The 20167-nt window shown below is 39.5% G+C and overlaps 1 protein-coding gene and 1 long non-coding RNA gene across 4 annotated transcripts in view; one reads left to right on the top strand and one right to left on the bottom strand.

The window, feature by feature from the left end:
* The window catches only part of HHIPL1 (HHIP like 1), a 23417-nt gene extending 19117 nt beyond the window's left edge, over positions 1-4300 (bottom strand). The window contains exon 1 of the mRNA XM_034418453.3: positions 3579-4300. Within this exon, the coding sequence (XP_034274344.2) occupies positions 3579-3851 (273 nt within the window). The 5' untranslated portion in view covers positions 3852-4300. The remainder of the gene's footprint in view (positions 1-3578) is intronic.
* On the top strand, positions 3789-14839 carry LOC117665974 (uncharacterized). 3 transcript variants are annotated; one of them, XR_009621357.2, is made up of 4 exons: positions 3789-3867; positions 9193-9291; positions 14079-14150; positions 14635-14839. It is a non-coding gene; the product is annotated as an uncharacterized LOC117665974 (long non-coding RNA). The 3 variants fall into 3 exon arrangements; XR_004591537.3 differs by lacking the exon at positions 3789-3867 and adding an exon at positions 4289-4487; XR_004591538.3 differs by lacking the exons at positions 3789-3867; positions 9193-9291 and adding an exon at positions 4289-4487.
* The last annotated feature ends 5328 nt before the right edge of the window (positions 14840-20167 follow it).

Here is a 20167-nt window from a genome sequence, read left to right on the forward strand (position 1 = left end):
TAGGGCCTATTTGCAAAGAGAAAACAACAAGTCCTTGACCCCACAAAAAACGAACCAAAAACACTTAAATATGGAAGAGGAGAATTTGGGGTTTTGGTTTGCACACAGTACTGTGTCTCATTTTTGTATTTTTGTTACAAATTAAAAAAACCCTAACAGTTCAAATGCTTCTTCTCAAACATCTTTTTTTATGATAACCAAGTGAAGAATCACATCTGGTTTACTCTAACTTCATCTTTTTAGTCCTACTATTGGCTGAAGTAAGTATACAGCTGGGCTAGTTGAGGACAAGAAGCAAAAAAGAATCCAGCACAACATCTGATTTCACTTAAAGCAGTAAAGAGTTTCATTGACTCAATGACCACTGACACTAGGACCAGGAAAAGTGTTTTACTCACAAAATTTTAGGTTGATTAGTAAGGTGAAAGATAAACAACTGTGATTGTACAAAATTCCATTTTTCTTACCCTTAAGAAATAAGCGAAAACAGCTGGAATAGAAGAACTTGTGTTGTTAAAGGGTGACTTGTTTATGTATTATGTATACTCATATACGTCTTAAAAAACTGGTATAATTTTCCCTTAGTGGAAAACTACTGCTTTCAGTTCTCCTTTATAAATGCTTTCTAAGCAAACTATAACTTTCATTGCTGCTACCAACATTTTAACTATATTGGTCCACGGTATATAGACCAATTCAGCTTAGATGAATTGTCAGGTTATTTGGAACCGGTTACCTCTTTAAACTGTTTTCACCTTTAAAGACTTTGTGCTATAGCATTTCAAATTTTAGGGCTTCCTAAAGCTCAGCATTTTCTGAGTGGGTGCTGTTTTGGCTCCTCCCAACCTGAAGACAGGAACACAGGGAATGGTATTGACGTAGCTCAGGGGTCAGCAAACTGCAGCTCCGGAGCCGCATGTGGCTCTTTGGGCCTTCTGCTGTGGCTCCCTGTCAGGTGATCCCACCACTGGCTGGCCCCACCCCTCGCCCTCCCCTCCCAGTCACTCCTTGCCTGGCCTGAGAAGATAAGGATGATGGTGGGGGATGGAGAAGCGGCAGATACAGAGAGATAGAGAAAGAGGGGGAGAGAGAGACACACATAGAGAGTTACAGAGAGAAGGGGGGAAAGAGGGAAGGAGGGAGGGAGGGAAGAGAGAGAGATGTCAAAAGGATTTTGTGGTTCCTGTTGTTTTTTAAAAACAGGTTCTCTGCCCTAATGACCGGCTGGGTGGGCGTGGCTAGGGGGGTGTCATGTGACTGGTGGAAGTTAGTGACATCAAGTTGGCCATGCCCACCCAGGTTTTGTGGCTCCTGGTGTTCTCTTTTCTGTGGGAAATGGGTCCAAATGGCTCTTTGAGTATTTAAGGTTGCAGACCCCTGACCTAGTTTATAAAGTGGTGCTTAAAAATTTGTGAACCCTTTTGAATTTTCAATATTTCTGCAGAGATATGATCTGAACCATGATCTGTTCTCCACACAAGTTCTAAAATTAGAGAACAGAATCAAAAACATTATACTTGTTCATACTTAATTACTGAGCAAAATTCTTCAAAGCTAGATATTTGCTCTGTACAGGCAGGCCTGAACGAGCGTGCTATGTGATTCATCTCAAACCATTTCTCTCTTAAAAAAAAACGAACCATCAGAATTAATACAAATATTGAATTACATATTTGGGGTGGGAAGACTGTTGTCTGAGGATACAGCCAGGAAAATATGCTACATGGTTCTAAACCCTTTTCAATCTTGCATTTAAAACGGATAAGGCATAACCAATCATATAATATAGCTAATATAACACAAAGCTGCCATTTGATTGGAAGTACAGTAGTTCTCAGCAAATTCAGAAAAGTGTAGGACAATGAAACTTAAGCAAATATTTAATTTGTTGTTTTGTTTAATGTTGGAATTTGACATTGCTGAAAAGGCACGTGGAGAAAGGAGCACATTCATTCAGACCTGTCCAATACACCTGGTGCTGGAGGAAAGCTCATGGCTTAAGAACAGACAAAATGATTTTACAAATCTATGACATAGATAAAAAGGTATCTGCATGACCTTGGTCCAGAAACTTTTACACACAAACAATGAGTATACATATTATAAGGAAGACCTTCAAGGTGTCACTAGTATTTGCATCTGGGATGATTAGAGGATCAGTCTTCAATGTGTATAGTGGAAATCAAGTGGCACAAGCACATACGGCATCCACTTTTGGTCGCCACGATGTAAAAAAGATGTTAAGACTCTAAAAAGAGTGCAGAGAAGAGCAACAAAGATGATTAGGGGACTGGAGGCTAAAACATATAAAGAACGGTTGCAGGAACTGGGCATGGCTAGTCTAGTGAAGAAAAGGACCAGGGGAGACATGATAGCAGTCTTCCAGTATTTCATGGGTTGCTACAAAGAAGAGGGAGTCAAGCTATTCTCCAAAGCACCTGAGGTCAGAACAAGAAGCAATGGGTGGAAACTAATCAAGGAGAGAAGCAACCTAGAACTAAGGAGAAATTTCCTGGCAGTGAAAAAAAATTAATCAGTGGAACGACTTGCCTCCAGAAGTTGTGAATGCTCCAACACTGGAAGTTTTAAAGAAGAGATTGGATAACCATTTGTCTGAAATGGTATAGACTAGAGTTTCCTGCCTGAGCAAGGGTTTGGACTAGAAGACCTCCAAGGTCCCTTCCAACTGTTATTCTGTGCTATATGAGGTAGTAAATTATCCATTTCACCCACTTAATAACAAACATTTTTGGACAAGAAATTTATCAGTGACTACTAGTCATCCTAAGCAGCTATACAGAATCTCCAGATTACTGAAAGGTAAAAGGAGGGGAAGAATGTTGAGTTATGTTAGGGTAAACACCACAGTGCTCAAAAGTATCATGGTGTTCTTGGATATCCATTTTGATTCTTAACAGATCCCCTTCCCATTTAACTTTTTAAAGATTTCTTTTAACTAAAAATAGATAACTAGGAAGCTGGCAGAAAAAAAAGAGGAACTACAAAACAGAAAATAGTGAACTGGTATTGCATAATGTCTTGCCTAAAGGGGTATTATTGTCTGAGGCCCTTTGTACCTGCTGAACTATATTAAATGAAGTACACCCCTAATGTTCCTTTAACAACAGCAGAGAGTCTAGTACATTATCTGCCTTTCACAAGGTCACCTCCTTGATCTAGTCCAGTATTCTGATTGACAGCAAAGGTCTTTTTCACACTTTCTATTTCAAGGGTCTTCAAATAAATACTTTCAAGATAGCTTGCAGGACAACTCTCACTCCTTTTGCTACTGAGGAAACCTGGGAACTGAAATCCAACAAATCCCAAAGGGCAGCAGACTGAGGACGGCAGCCCAAAAGTTTCAACTATGCCTGACGCTGAAATTGGGAGAGATCTTCTGCAGGTAGCTAGACCAAATTATGGGCTCTACCGACAAAGTGAGATGGACACACAGGCGGTCTTGCCTGTGGAGGAGGATCAGCGCCAATTCCATCCAAAGTGGCTGGGTGTGTGTGTGTGTGAGAGGGATGGATGTAGCGGCGGTGGTCCGGTGGGAGGAGGAGATCTGGCCCGCTCACCTGACACAGGAGGCTCTGCAGGTGACTGGCGCAAGCGGTGTAGGTGGCCTCGCCAAAATGCTCGCTGATGCGATAGTAGCGTTCCAACAGGGCAGCATCACGCCCCGCGTCGCAGCAGCCGAAGTTTGAGTACTGCAGGCAGAAAGTGAGCGGGCGAGGAGGCTTGAAAGGCGGTTTGAAATCCAGGCATTGTGGATGGCTCGACGCCAGCTCTGCGAACAGGGCCAGCAGGGCTACCAGAGCCCAGGATCGGCGCCCAGGGCCCCTCGTCATGCTTCCTCGGGCTAGGGTAGGCGCAGTCCAGCGGGGTAGCTGCGGAGAACGAGGGCGCGGGAGTTCCCAGGCGCCGTCCTGAGCATGGTTCTCTCCAGCTCAGGCTTCGGCCCGCCTCGGCAGATCCCGTCGGGCCTTTTAGATCCCGCAGCCCGTTTGGGGATTGCTTTATGGGCGCTGGAATGGAAGCGCCTTTTCGGAGGGGCCCTTCGCGAAAAGGAGAGAGAGAGACGCGCTCAATCAAGTCGAGCAATAGCCCAGCAGATTCCCTCTCCCCCGGGTTGCGACTTTCCTCACGGCCTTTCCAGTGAAAGGGTGGATTTCTCCCAGCGGACAAGCGAAGTTTAGATTCCCCCTTTCCCGCCCCGCCCTCAGCTTTCCAAAGCGCATCAGATCCAAAAGGGGGGAAGGAAAGCGGAGGCGCCGCCTTCCTCCAGCGCGGGGCGTGTAAATAGCCGCTGGAACAGCACCCAACAAGCTCGCTGAGCTCCAGGAAGGAGGCACGTGCGGCGGCGGCGGCAGCAACTCTAGTGCCGGGAGAAACGCGTGAATCGAGTCAGACGTTGCGCGTGTTAGAAAGAGGGTGGGAATGGAATCGGCTGTCCATGCTGGTAAAAAGATGCCGAAATCTAACAGGTGGGAACCTCGGCAACGCAACTGCTTCTTCTCTACTCCCTCACCCCATGGGTCATTCCTAGGAACCCAAAAATGAAATAACAAAATTAAAAGAATAACAAGGTTGCAAGGACCTTGGAGGTCTTCTAGTTCAACCCCATGTTATGGAAGTGTTGGAAGAAACATCCTTCTAGGTTCTGCTCCAAGTGGGGAAAACAGACACTGGAAACATGGAGACTGCTTGGAAAGATGGTTTAATGGTGGACAGGATCACATGGCTTGAGTTCCTGAACAGAAAAGGGGCAGATACAGTAAATCCTCAGGTTTTTATGCTCTCTCTGGCTCTGCATTTCTTGGGGGCCCGAAAGAGTATCCTGATTGGTTGTCAGACTCCCAGGGGGTGGGGGCCTTGCTGGCTGATGGTCACATGTGCTTCCCAGGTCACATGTGGTGAGTTTCTGCTGCTATTGTGTAGAGGGCTAATCCTATCTTTGGTAATTCTTACTATGGCTCTGCCTGAAGGAGGGAGATCTTTGTTATGTATAATAGACTGGCCCAAGCCTTAATGGCGCATTGACAAAGAGTGGGGGGGGGGGGGCAGGAAAGTGGGAGCTGCTTTGTCTGTAAAATATGCTTCTCATATTTCTCATCCAGGGAAATATAATATTCTGCCTTTTTCATATTTCCTAAAATGTTTCACTCTTCTAGGAAAGGGGTGGGTGCTAACTTCCTACAGAAGGAGACCCTATACCATTTCAGACAAATGGTTGTCTGAAACAAATGGATGTTTCTTATTAGAAACATCCAGCAATGGAGCATGCATAATTTCTGGAGGCAAGCAGTTCCAACTTTGAGGAAATTTCTCTTTGTTTCTAGGTTGCTTCTCTCCTTGATTAGTCTCCATTCATTGCTTCTTATCCTGCCTTCAGGTGTTTTGGAGTGTAGGTTGATCCCCCTCTTTCTTGTGGCAGGCCATCAAATATTGGAACACTGTTATCATGTCACCCCAGACCTTCTTTTCATTAGATTAGACATACTTGTACACAATCCCTACTTTTAGTCAAGTCTGTTGAGAGCCTCCTGGATCTTATGGAGTGTTGACTATTCCTGTAATCTGCAAATTTGATAAATTCCCCTACTATTCCGTCATCTAAATAGTTTATGAAAATACTGAAGTATACTGGGCCTAAGACAGAACCTTGGTGTATCCCACTGCATACTTTCCTCCATGTAGATGCTGTTCCATTAAGGACTGACTATATGTTGTGTACAGTTAGTTAGCAAATTACTAATCTGTCTGGTGGTACTGCTGTCCCATCTTTGTATGCATATTTGGGATTACAGAATGCTGCTATATAGGTTTAAGAAATGTTGAATTGGGAAAATTCATTTTAAAATACTATTTAAATAATTACTACCCAAAAACTATTAAGTGCCTCAAGTAAGCTAGCTGTATTGAAGTATTACAATATGCTTGTAGAGACTGCTGCCATCACATGGTGATATGGTTATTTTACTTAGAATGCCTTTGTCTAATGGAAAAAATTATCATCTGAAAGCATTATTGGTAGTACTCCCGGAGCTCTTCAGTTATTGGACAGATTATATGCATGTTTGTTTGGGTAGATTAATACTTGTAGATATGTTAACAGGTAGAATTTTTCTGTAAATTACTTCTATTTTGATTATGATTTAAATTTAAATGCTTTGATGGATGCTTCCAGAGTGACATTAACTATTTAATCAAAAGCCTTTTAGTGTAAACTGGGGGATTTTAACTGGATTTCTGCACTTACAGGGCTATAGAAAAATTTATGTGTGTTCCAATATGTTCCATAAAAATAGATCTGCCATGATTGTGCACATATGGAAGAGACCATCTACAATACATGAAAATGTATTTTAAAACAACATTCTTTTAATTATGCAAAATTACTTATAACTTACATTTTTAACTTAAAATACTTTATTTATTTTATTTATATCCTGCATTATTTATTTATATCCACCTATTTGGAGCGAAGTATCATCAATAAACCACATGATAAACAGTGATACAATAGCACTTAGACTTATATACCACTTCACAGTGCTTTACAGCCCTCTCTAAGCGGTTTACAGAGTCAGCATATTGCCCACAACAATCTGGGTCCTCATTTTACTGACCTCAGAAGGATGGAAGGCTGAGTCAACCTTGAGTTGGTGAGAATTGAACTGCCAAAATGCTGGCAGTCAGCAGTCAGCATAATTAGCCTGTAATACCACATTCTAACCACTGTGCCTGCACCTTTGGCCCACTGGGAGGTGTGATAGAAGTCACAATCTGGAAGCTTTCAGGATTTTGATGGAGAAAACAGATACAATTTAGGGCTGGGCCATCTTTGGCTCTATGATGGGCATGTCTTCCCTTGGAAAAAGCAAGCTTCACTCTGAAGTCCTCCTGGCCTCTTGACTTCTGCTCACAGAGCAGGCAGAAACTTAGCTAAAATGGCTTCTGCAAAGTGTAACAGGAACATGATGCACTGAAGACAGTTACTAATGCCTAGTCATCTCTTGATTAGATTACTCTTGATTTACACGGGGCTGTCCTTGAAAGCCATCTATTACACTTTCTTGTGATGCTGCTTGTACTGTTTGTAATTCCTGCCATCAAATATGTAAAACTTACTTGTATAGAGTCCCAGGATGATTTGCACTTTATTATTTTGGCCTTCTCCTACCATTTTGTCTACCTGCAGAGGAAGGAAATGGAGGAATGTGGGAAACTTTTCCATATAGTTCTGAAGTGTGTATTAGAACAGAAGAACAGCCTAATGACCCTGAATGACAAGGAGACAGATAACAGAAGCCAGATTGTTGCCCTTTTCCTGGTGTAAAACGAAGCCCAAATGAGTACAATAAATGATACTGTATATGTTAGAAGGTGCTAGTATGAGAAGAAGAGCCTGAAGCCTTTGTAGGAATGTGAAATCTCATATTAGTATCAGATTCTGACTGTAAAGTTCACAGCATGATTTATGTCACTTTCTTTAATTTCTATGTAACAGTTCTGGGACTATATAACCCATAACTTTGCTTAGTTGGGTGCTGTTTATATTCTTATGACCATTGAGCTGTGCATGCTATTAAAAGATAATTTATTGCATCAAACTCTCAAATATTGGTTTCTTGTTTAAAGTCAGTATTTTTCTCTCAACAATGTAGTGCCATATACCAATAGCACTTAGACTTATATACAGCTTCATAATGCTTTACAGCCTGCTCTAAGTGGTTTACAGATTCAGCACATTGCCCCCAACAATCTGGGTCCTCATTTTACTGATCTTGGAAGGATGGAAGGCTGAGTCAACCTTGAGCCAGTGAGATTCCAAATTGCAGGCAGCCAGCAGTCAGCAGAAGTAGCTTGCAGTACTGCATTCTAACCACTGCGCCACTGCAGCTCTTGCTATGTGAACTGCATTGATTGCCATTCAGCTTCCTAATACCATTTGAGGTGCTGGTTAGTTCTTATGAAACCCTGTGTGGCATAGGGCCTGGATATCTGATGGACTGCTTGTCTCCAATTATTTCTGCCTGTCTGGTATGTTTCAAAAGAGAGGGTGTGCTCCAGGACCCTTCTATTGCCATTTGGTGAGCCAGAGGAAGCATGTCTTCTCTGTTTGCTCCCCACCCTCTGGAAAAGCATCCCTCCAAAAATAAGGACAGTACTTATTCTCCTAGGGTTTGGGAAAGTATTTAAGACCTGGCCTGGGGTTAATGTATTATTGTATTTTTGGGATTCCCATTTTGTTTGATTTGTGATGCTTTTTTAAATTGCTTTAGTCTGCGCTATGTGGTTTTATGGTTTACCTGTTTTTATGAAGGTTTTGGTTTTGTACCTTACCCAGGGTCCATTGGAGTACAGTGGCCATAATAAATTTGAAATAAAATAAAATATTAGTCTGCTTGATTGGGGTGGGGGAGTGGGGAGAACAGGGTGTGTTTTCCCTTCCTCTGAAATAGCTTGCTCCCTGAAATGCAGGTACCCTTCATTTGTCAGGGTGGCAATTTTGTCAGCTGGGCTCTCATTCTGAGACTTACGGTAGACTGTCTGACTTCATTCTTATGGACTCCTGAAATAAGATGAAAACATGGCTCTTTTGGAAAGCTTTTGAGGATTAATTATTTACTGTTTTTATTATGAGCCTAGATCACGGGTGTCAAACTCGATCATGTCACGTGATGTATCGTGACGTATTATGACATTTTTTGCCTTTGTGGAGCTGGGGTGGGCGTGGCCTGCGCATGATGCATCTGGCCTGCGGGCCACCAGTTTGACACCCCTAGTCTAGGTGATCAAAAATTTCTTACTTTGAAATAGATTTTTTTAAATGAAAAATTTTATTTGTACTAAAATATTTCTCGTTTCATTAGAAATAATTTCAGTATGGCATTTTAGTCAGATTAAAAGCTTGATTTAAAAAGGAGAAAATTGAGGACTTGGAAAAGGTAATATTAAAGCTGCATTTTAAAATGCACATAATATGGCATTTTCTCTTTGTGTTGACACCGGAGGTCCCAGAATTCTTAGCCTCATGATTAAACATATTAAGTGAGGTCCAAACTTACTGGAAGGCACTAGATTGGCAACAGGAGCATAAAGATACACTACACTCAGTGACATAATGTGTATTTAAATTATAGATAGCATTAAGTTGATCTGTTTTTTTACCTTTTTTAAAAATAGGACTTTTGCAATCAAAATGAATGAATCAAGGTGAAACAGGAAAAAAAGCAATTTAATGAGGACAACCTATATATGCTTCATAAAAAAAGAGTCTATGTGGTAGGTCAAAATTGTATACGAAATTAAATTGCCTTGTAAAAAATATTAAAAGAATAACTATTGCACTGTAGTTCTCTCTAGGTAATGCATAAAAGTGACAAAAATGTGATTTTCCTCTGCATGCAAACATACTGGTAAGTCTTTTGCCAATTACATCAAGAAAAACACCATCTAAATCAACATGACATTAAACAGATTGCATTTTTCTCTAACCTCCAACTACCTAGATGAAAAGCCAAATGGAATTCTTCAGTGTTTGGAATGCTTATGTGTACTGTAGGTTAGCTGTGCTGAACAGCTACAAGGATTCTCATTATAAATAATTCATTAGCATACCAATTGGGACATCCTCCCTCCCCCTCACCTGATGTTTTATTCAAAACTATTTTCAAAGCAGTGTGTTAATGCGGTGCCAAGAATGTTGCTTTCCTGGAGTTTTTACTTGATTTAAAATTTCAAATCAGTGACAGCTAAAATAAACAACCAGCTGCTGACATAGACTAATTCAAATGTTCATCACTAAGTTATAAGCAAGGATTTCTCCATCTCTCAAGTTCCTTTAGGATGATGTTGATTGAAGATCATGGCTTTAATTTTCATTAATAGTTCTCTTTTAACAGTAAATAAATATAGAGCTACGTAATTTTGTAATTTTTAATTTTTAGAACATGATTCTTATTAGGAAAATATGAGAATTTTGTTAGAATAGTTATTTTATGTATAATTAAAGCAGAGGACTTGCCTTTCTTGATTGAGCTGCAGGGAAAATGGGGACAAAATTATATCTGATCGTTTGTGCCTAAGGAGGGATGAATGTTCAACATATTGTTGCAAGCCGCCCAGAGTGGCCCCATGGTGAGATGGGCAGCAAATGAATTTAACAAATAGATAAATAGATAAACAAACAAACAAACAAACAAATGATGATGACCAGTACCTTGAATTGCACCCAGAAGCAGTTCAAATCATGGCAGTTCCCAAAATAATTATGTTACATGGATAAATTGTAACTTGGCCATTACTACTTGAGCCACAGCTTCCTGGAGCAGCTGGTCTTCAAGAGCAGCCCCATATAAAGGAAGAGGCAGTAGTTCAGTCACGAGATGACAAAAGCATGAGTAATTTTCAACAAAGTTTCCTAATTTGGGAATTTTTATGACTGATACACAAGAAAGATCCGGGCAAAGACCTTCTTGTCCAGAAGCTGTATTCACTTTTCCAGCAGGAGCTGTGAGTCTAAGAGGATTCCCAAACTATTAATTTGCTCTGTATTAGGAAGAACTATCCTATTCGATATTAAATATTAAATTCTGCTGGAATGTGCACAGTCACTGTATCTGGCTGAGATTGAGTCTAAGCCTCTTTCTCCCCATTTAGGCCCTTATAGCCTCTAGCCATTAGATTATATTACAATTACATCTCTTCAATTACACCCCCAAGGCCTCTGCATCTCCCCCAAGGGCATGGGGGTTAGGATTAGCTGGACGCTGACCTTTGAAGGCAAATGGGCATGGGGGACCGCCGGGAAGGCCATGTGAAAGGCAGGCAAGCATGGCAGGGCTGCGGGGAAGGGAGTAGGCTGCTAGCTCCCTTCCTCGCAGCTGGGCAGCCCCTACATGCTTGCCTGCCTTCCACTTGCCTGCCTTCACAAGCTGGCCATGGGGACACTGGGAATGGAGTAGGGGAGGCCTTCGCAAGTGGGCAACTGGCGACCAGTTTGGGGGCGTGGCCAACCAGCAGTCGCTACCGGTTCAGTGACCCAGGCCAAATGCCTGCTACCGGTTTGTGCAAACCGATCCAAACCAGTCAGATTTCACTCCTGGTGTAATCTCAATGCACTGTCTAACCTTAAAACACACAAAAAAGGTTCCAGTAATTTGATTCATTCAGGATTCATCACAACTGCAAATTCATTATAATATCAACAATTGTATTCAGAAAGGGCAGGTTAAAGACACGTTGAGGGTTGTCCAAGCAGTGGGTTCTTGATGATGAGACATTTTGCTCTTCAAGGTTGGTGGCATTATCTCTCCACCCAAGGATGCATTAATCATTGTTCTTGCCAGTTTCCTGTTATCCCCCTCAGCAGCTTTTATCAGCACTTCAAGGTAGAGCAGACTAAGAAACCAGTCATGAAGGCTTTTTATTATAAGGTTATGGTAACAGAATCATCCAAGTCTGAATGTGCTTCCCAGGGCCGGATTTAGTTTGAAAGAGGCCCTAGATTATTTCACTTATGAGGCCCTTTCACCAGTGGTGGGATTCAATTTTTTAACAACAGGTTCTGTGGGCGTGGCTTAGTTGGAGGTGTGGCTTGGCAATCATGTGACTGGGTGGGCGTGGCTAGCTGGTCACGTGACTGTGTAGGCGTGGGTAGCTCGTCATGTGACCGGGTGGGCGTGGCTATGTGCATAGACTTTTTTCAGAGGGCTGAAAAAAGTCATTTCTGACTGGGCCTCGCACTTTTGACCAGTCCTCACACTTATGACCATCCTCACATTTATGCCCGTGCAGCTTTCTTAACAACCATGTCACTCATTTCACAACTGCTTTTCTTCACCATGATGACAAGATACGGCAAAAACGTAAAATGTGAGGACAGTCGTAAGTTCGAGGACTGGTCAAAAGTGCGAGGACCAGTCAAAAATAACTTTTTCAGTCCTCTGAGTAGTCCATATGCATAAAAGGACTACCCAGAGGGCTGAAAAAAGTCATTTCTGACTGGGCCTCGCACTTTTGACCGGTCCTCACACTTATGACCATCCTCACATTTATGCCCGTGCAGCTTTCTTAACAACCATGTCACTCATTTCACAACTGCTTCTCTTCACCATGGTGACAAGATAGGGCAAAAATGTAAAATGTGAGGACAGTCGTAAGTTCGAGGACTGATCAAAAGTGCGAGGACCAGTCAAAAATAACTTTTTCAGCCCTCTGAGTAGTCCATATGCATAAAAGGATACAGCAATAGAGAGGGATGAAGGAAGGGAAGGGAAATTAGAGTAGGAGGGAGGGTAAGAGGGGGAGGAAGAGAGGAGGAGAAGGAGAAAGGAAGAGGAAGTAGGGAGGAGAAGAAGAGGGGGAAGAGAAAGTAAGAAGGAAAGAAAAGAGAGAGGTGGTAGGTTTGAGGAGAAAGATTGCTGTACAATAAAAAAGATGAAAGGGAAGAAAGCCAACCCCAAACAAATATAAAGATATTAAGATAAAGAATGAATGGTTAAACTTTAAAGAATAAAAGAGAACAAATATGAATAAATAGCAGTAATTAGAAACATACAAACATACAATTTATTTTCTTTGAACAGAGTATTTGGCCGGTTCACAAATTTAAACAGTGTTTAGTCACTTCAATTAAATTTACAATTTCTATATTTCCTTTTTGCCATATTTATTCCTCATCTATTTTTTTTTAAAAAACCAATATTACCCTTCATCCTCATCTCTAATCTTAATCAAATTCAATTTTTCCCTTCTATTCTATATTATACCCCTTTCCATTGTCATCTATTTTTATATCCATCCTCACATTGTTTAATTATGTAATTATGTAATACAGTTGTTTAATACAAATTCAACATTTTAATATAAATCAATTAGTTATAAAACTATCTTTTTTGTATATTAATCATCAATATGAACATGAATATTCCAATTATTTCCATGCAATCCAATTTCTTACAAATCAATTAATTAATTATATTTACCAATAATAATAAACCAAATAATTTCCCCCATATATTCCTCTGAACCACAACTTAACCATTTCTGCTTTCAACACAATATACAATTAATAGTATCTCAATTATTACAATTCCCTAGTTAAATACAGCTTTTTTTTCTTTTGTGTTTTAAAATCTTGAACTCTCCTCCTAAATTTCCCATTGTTTGCAGTTTTTCACCTACCTTTTTTGGGGAGGAAAAATAAAAATAAAAATAAATCTCTCTCTGCCTCATTTTGTCACGTTGCACCAAAGATCCTGGTTTCGGTTTCGTTTCTGCAGCTTAGCTAGGGGAAAAAAAAACTGCTTCAGGAACTCTTTACACTGATTGCCTGTAGGGCGGCCCTTTGAAGCCCCGGGCAAGAGTTTAAACAGTTTTTTTTTCTTCTAGCCATCAGCTGGGGCTCAAGAGGCAGCGGGACTGAGGAGGCAGAATGAAAAATCGATACTTTTTTGAAACGCCGCGGGACGCAGGACAAATTGCTAAAAATCGGGATGTCTGGTCACCTTACCCTAGAACCCCCAGAATCCCAGAAGGGTGTAGGCCCCTCTTGATCTTGAGGCCCTAGGCTGAAGCCTAGTTAGCCTATAGGAAAATCCGGCGTGCTTCCCCTCTTCCTCCCTTTATCTTTATGAGAACTATGGAGGTACTTCAGGTTCTAGTTGTGGCCTAGACTCAGATCCCTGTTATCTGACTGTTGTCTTGATAGTGACTTTTCGTCAAGTTTATTCCTTCTGCCCATTATCTAAAGACAGGGTTCCTATTTAACAGTGGTTTGGCTGATGTCACAGAGAACCCTGTCTACTTTCTCAAAATAGATAGGGCCAAATTATTTCCAGATAATCTTAAAGAACATTGCCTCTGTTATTTCCTGTAGAGTTGTTCAGTCACTATCCAATGATATGTGTATTGAATGATTTTATCCTCCAAGATGCCTCCAGAATCTTGCCCCCCAAGAAGCTTCTGAATTAAGATGTCCAGCAGAAATAACTAATGGCAAGGATGCTGCCGCAATAAGCTTAGTTGTAATGATGAAGGACAATGTATGTCTCTGTGTCTTTTTTCAGATACATACCTATTGAGTTTAATGGAAGTTACTCTCAGATGTATGAGTGCCATTTCTTCTTTTGGAAATGAAGGTATACACAAGCTGCTTGTATGCTCAGAAATTTCTGCATTATATTTATTTGTTTTTGTATACCAATGTTGCCTATGCTGGCTACAATTATTTCTAAACCTCTATATTCAGAAATAAACAATGTTAGGTTTCAGTTGTATTCAACAGAACAGGTTGTGATTTATATTCTCACCTAAACTAGACTGTCTTGGCAGCTTATTCACCTTTAGGATAAACAAGAAGCTGAAATAAATAATAAAGGAATAAATAAGAAATTAAAGACAAGCAACTAGATATTATAGAAATTTTATTTAAAAATGTAAAAGAAATTCTAGATTTAACTTGAGGGTAAAGATAAACACTGAATCAGGAAAATGTTAGCCCTGGAAGCCAGCTTTTCTTTGGATCTTCAGGGCTGCCACATTTAGTGCTGTGGGAAACTGGGAGGGGAGATTGTATGGAGTTGGGGAGATATCTGGCCATAATAACATTCTTTTCTCTTAAAGGACATTCTGCCCTGCACCTGGAGTGGCATGACTGGGAGACATCTACAGTTGGGACGGTGCATTGATTAGACCATGTGATGGACGTGTGGGTGCAGAGGAAGGGACTTGGACTTTCTTTTGAGTGGGGAAAACCTGGAAGCTTTCAGATTTGGGTTTTCCCAGATGTGCCAATATGACATCTCTAATAAAATGGAACTTTGAGGAACTTCTGGCCTTGGAGTCTTCTTTCATTGGGGGTGTTACTTGGAATTCTGACAGAAAAACTGAAAGATACTCATTTATAGAAATGATGTAGTCAGTAGATCACAATATCCAATGTATAGCACTTGGCCAACCTTAGTTGAACTAAAAAACTATGCAAGATTGAGCCTAGTTAGTACTTGGGTTGGAAATCCCAGGTCTGTAAAAGAAATTGAGAAGTTGTACAGAAAGAAAAAACATAGCACTTGCAAGTAGGGGCAAACCATTTCCATATGATTTCCAGAAAAATTGCGTTGAGGAAGTTGCCAAGAATTGGCTGATTGAAATGCATGGCTGATTGAAGCTTATTAAGAGACACAATTCTGTTTTGTTTTGTTTTTTATTAAAAGGCAACTCCATCTGTGTACAGTATTTTCTCTTATGGGCGATCTCCTTAACTAGGAAGCAGTTTGTAAACAATATCATTAGCTAACTCCTTTTAAAATCTCCCAAATTAATGAGACTCGGGTAGGAGAGATGGCTTCCATCTTTGTTTGGCCTGTACTTTTATTGTTGTGCTAACTGAATTTCTCATGGTATTAGAAGAAATTATTCTAGAGCTGACATCTGCTCCCTGTGGACTGAAAACACTCACTTATTTCATATTGGCTAGTTAGCAGCTGTCAGATGGTAACAGCATTCAATCACTGCCAAGTTTGCTTGTATTTGAACCAGGAGCTTTAAAATAAAGAAAAGAAAAGAAAACCCCAAACATATATTGCTGTTACGCTGAGCCCTTGGGATGTGCTTCCTTCTCAGCAACAAATGTCTGATGAGTTTAGGAAAATTGATATCAGCAAATAATGTGAATGGGATTAAAACTATTTAAAGAAATTTAGTTATGGTACGTTTCAGGTAACCAGAAATAAGCTTCCTTTAAATCAGTAAATATACTCATGAGTCAATGTTTAGGCCATATCCATATTGATATTATATTCCATTAGTAAAATGATTATATCACTCAAGGAACACAAATAATATATTTCCACTGGTACTATCCCCAAAATACTGAAACATTTTTTCTCATTCAGTTTTTATACAATACCAACAACATTGTGTTCTAAAAGTTCTTTTAAATTTGTTTGGTTGCTTGGCTCTGATATTTTGGGTTTTTTTTTTTTTTTACCTTCAAAATTTTTCCTTCAGATCCCAATTCGGTTTATTGAGATCTACTGTTGATTCTGGACTGCTTATGGAGAGTTGGTTCCTCTTTTGTTTCTTGCTCAGATTTCAGACTCTTAAAATAGGACAGGACAGGACAGTTAAAATAGTACAAAAGACATTCAAGGAAACTCCTAACCTTTTACAGTCATTTTAGAAATATACCTAGTGACTGAGTATTGTAAATGAAATATTATCCTATGGTATTGTTGGTTGTATTACACAAAAATCTTCATACAGAACTAAATAGAAGGGACTTAACTTATGTTACATTTTCTTAACATTAAGAGAACCATTCTGCTAAATATACCTAACCTTGATAATCTCTCACTGGAAATCTTCAACCAGACACAGATTTCCATCATAAATAGTTTATGCAGAATAATATATATGTCTCACTAAGAGAAAAATTGCAGCTGTACTAATATTAGCTGTGCCAGATCTTGAAAGAAAAAGTATATTAAGACTGATTGAGACTTTTTTTGGCTCAACAGTTTAAATGAAAAAAAGCTTCAGCAATTTTGCTAAAGGAAATAGTATACAGGATGTTAAGTGTTATTTAATAGTATCTGAAAACAATATTGTACTGATACAGTTAATAGTGCTATATCATTTTACATAGTTTTAAGTATTTTGCTATGTCCTTCAAAAAAATTTGATTTGATTCAAGGCTGAAAAAAATGATTTGCTGACTTTTGGCATGCCTATTGTATTATTTGTTTGGTTTCCTCATTAGACAACATGTAAGCATGCACTAAACTTCTGTTCTCTGAATGATTCTCAGATTTAGAATATCATTAGTTATCAGGAGATACAAAAGTGTAATTACTTGTTAATACTTTGGGCATGATCTTCTCTTTTACTGCTTCAGGTGTCAAGGGAGATAAAAAGTTTTTTTTTATTTTTTTATTTTTTTTAAAATTTGATTTATATGCCGCCCTTCTCCGAAGACTCAGGGTGGCTTACAATGTGCTCAGCAATAGCCTTCATCCTTTTGTATATTTATACAAAGTCAACTTATTGCCCACACAAACTGGGTCCTCATTTCACCTACCTTAGAAAGGATGGAAGGCTGAGTCAACCTTGAGCCTTGGCGAGATTCGAACCCTGCAGTAATTGCAGGCAGCTGGTCTTAATAACCAGCTTAATAACAGGGTGCCTTAAATCCCTGTACTACCAAGGCTCTGGCTCTTGCTCTTCTGGTGTCGTCAACCATTGTTAATTGATGTTGCTGTGCTGTGTCTTTGATGTTGTCTATCTTCTTTTGGGTCTGCCTCATATTCTTTGACTTTCTCATCTTTTTGTATATGCATGGTATATATTTTTGTATATTATACGGTATGTAATCGCAAGACATCTTCTCCAGATGAACAAACTACTTTATTTATTGTTTTCATATTCTTTCTCTTATGGTCTCATTTTTATTTTATCTCTTCTGGTCACTCCAGTAGCTTTTGGGCATGATAAGAAATCTTATATGCTCTTGCACCTACATTAATTTTACATCAACTGCAATCAGAATATTAGCATACTTAATGAATGATGGTTTAATCAAGTAGATAAAGATATAAATATAGCAGGCGAGTTTGAGCTTAGCATGCTTTGAGTATGTTAAAAACATACATTTGTATATATTTGAGATCTGAAACTAGTGGTTTACTAGTTTATGGAAAGGATATCTCGTTCTTAATGCCAGTCCAACTGCATTGTGATTTTTTTTTTTTTACTTTAAGCATAGGAATAAAACTTAATAGGTAAAAGTTATTAGAATGAAATGACTTGGGAAAAAAATGTTTGCAATTCTGATTTTGACCTGTAGAGGGGATATTTTCATAAGAATTTACAGTAGCAAAATTAAGTTGCAATAATGTGAACTACAAAAGCTTGTAACATTTGTCAGTCCTTAAAGAACCACAAAATTATGTTGCTGTCAAGAATACATATATCAATTCAGAAATAAAAATGGTTTACTTTTTTACCCGAGATGTCCACAGGAAATGGTTTAAAAAAAATAAATTAAATGCTGGCCATGAACACTGTGATCAAAGCTCTGCCTGCCTTATTTTTTTAAAAAAACTGTTGCACATAAAAAGCAGAAATTCAATCAGACTGTTGTGGCTGCTATCTCCAGCTTTTTGACTGAATTCTGCAGATATCCATGCCTTTTATATAGAAATTTCTTTTACTTTGTTCAGTGGTGACATTATTCTAAAACAATAATTGATGAGACTTATTTCAATTTTTGTTTTATAACTAGTATCCAAAGTTGGTTCATCAAAAAGTTGTACAAAATATAGATCACTGCTAGATTGCTTCCACTTATCAATGTTAATACACCCCTGAATATCACTTATGAACAGAGAATTCTACCACTTGGTTTTAGCACTTAATCAGTTGTTTCCTTACAGATAGACATTTTAGCCCTATCACACAAATATCTGCAGATAAATGGGAGGATTATTTCTATAAAATATTTAAAAGGGAATCTGCTGTAATCTCTCTGATTCCCTCTCATTATGAGCTCACACATGGCCATCAGTATTCCTAACTGAGGCTAAAGATCTTATAGCCAAATTAACATCTAGAGGTGATTTTATCCAATTTATACCAATTTTGGCCACTTTATTCACACATATTAACCCAGGCCAATTCCCATTTTACATAGAAATAAAAGAAATACATTTGACCATACAAATTATAAGTCTAAGTTTATTAAACATAATAAAGTTTATACCAGATTTCTTTATATAAAATTAGTGTTATTGACTACAAAATGGAAATATCATTGCTGAAGAAGAGGGTGGATTTAGAGGGAAAAAACCAGCATTAGATTGTTGTGTGGTACTCTGTCAGAAAAATATTCTAGGCTCAACATTCCGTTTGCAACTTTTGATTTTAAGACAGATTTTATCTTAACAAGAGACTGGGACAGTCTGAGGTAGTCTTCTTTAGAAAAATGTTGCTTTTTCTTATTCAGCCACTTTACTCAAATATCTACCAGAGAATAAGATGTACACCTTAGGATCATTTATCTAAAGCGATCTCAACTTATAGAGATGTAAAACAAGTTTACATATTAAGTCCATTACTGTTTAATTTATATTTAAATCCAATAATCCAAGAGCTTCCTGTTTTAGTCCATCACCTATTTTAGCTGATTGTGCAATTCCAGCATTACTATATGTCAACAATGTAGCTATTATGTCTACTTCACAGGGGGGGAATGAGAAGCATGTGTAAAAGCTTATCAATAAGCTACCAGAAAAATCAAAGTTTAAAGTTTGCCTGACATTATCCTAAAATTCACAAATGGCAAATAAATGTGATGTTTGAAATGTGATATTAGATATCATGGAATGATTGTCAGAAATATGAGATCTATTTTGGAAAAAGGAATGAAGATGTGATGGCCTCCTCTGATGCTTCCCTGGACGCCTCTCCGGATACCAGCTTGCGGGAAAATAAGCCAGTCCCAGGCACGCACCGCGGAGGTGGCCGCATGTCCGGAGGTGGCCAGTGGCTCCGAACAGGGAGTGATGAGTCCGAGTGCAGTGGAGCAGGTGCACAGAGAGCAATCAGACTAGCAGCCACCTTAGCATGGGTCAGTTGAGAAACAGCTGTAGGACAGCCCTGAAGCTTTGGGTGGAGAGCCTGCAGCTGCAGTTGGCCAACAAGGAGGAGGAACTGCCTCCTCCACCCATTGTGAGCATGCAGGGTGGAGAACAGACTGGAGCAATGGAGATCAGCCCAGCTACTTGTGAAGTGGCAGTTTTGCCTCTCAATGGGCTACACCAGGTGCTATTTAACACAGCAGGAGGATGGAAATGATGTTGGGAACAACACATCCATTTTGTTGCCTAGCATTTGCCAGTCACTTAGTTGAGCTTCCTCACCCTGACACCCTGATTTTAGACCCTGGATTCATGACTCGACTCTTGGACCTGCCTTTGCCTTGAATCCTGTTCTCTAGACCTCTGACAGTGGACCTTGGTGTTGCCTTGCCTTGTGGACTGCTCCAGCTTCGTGCATTTGTGCTGGACTCATTCTAGAACTGAGCTGGGAACTTGGGAAGTTGCCTTATTGCTGGACTGGGTATTTTCTGGAGAAGACTCTTAGAGGGGCTGTCTATTAA

Source organism: Pantherophis guttatus, chromosome 1 (assembly GCF_059756535.1).
Source record: "Pantherophis guttatus breed Tessera chromosome 1, ASM5975653v1, whole genome shotgun sequence".
NCBI lineage: Eukaryota > Metazoa > Chordata > Lepidosauria > Squamata > Colubridae > Pantherophis > Pantherophis guttatus.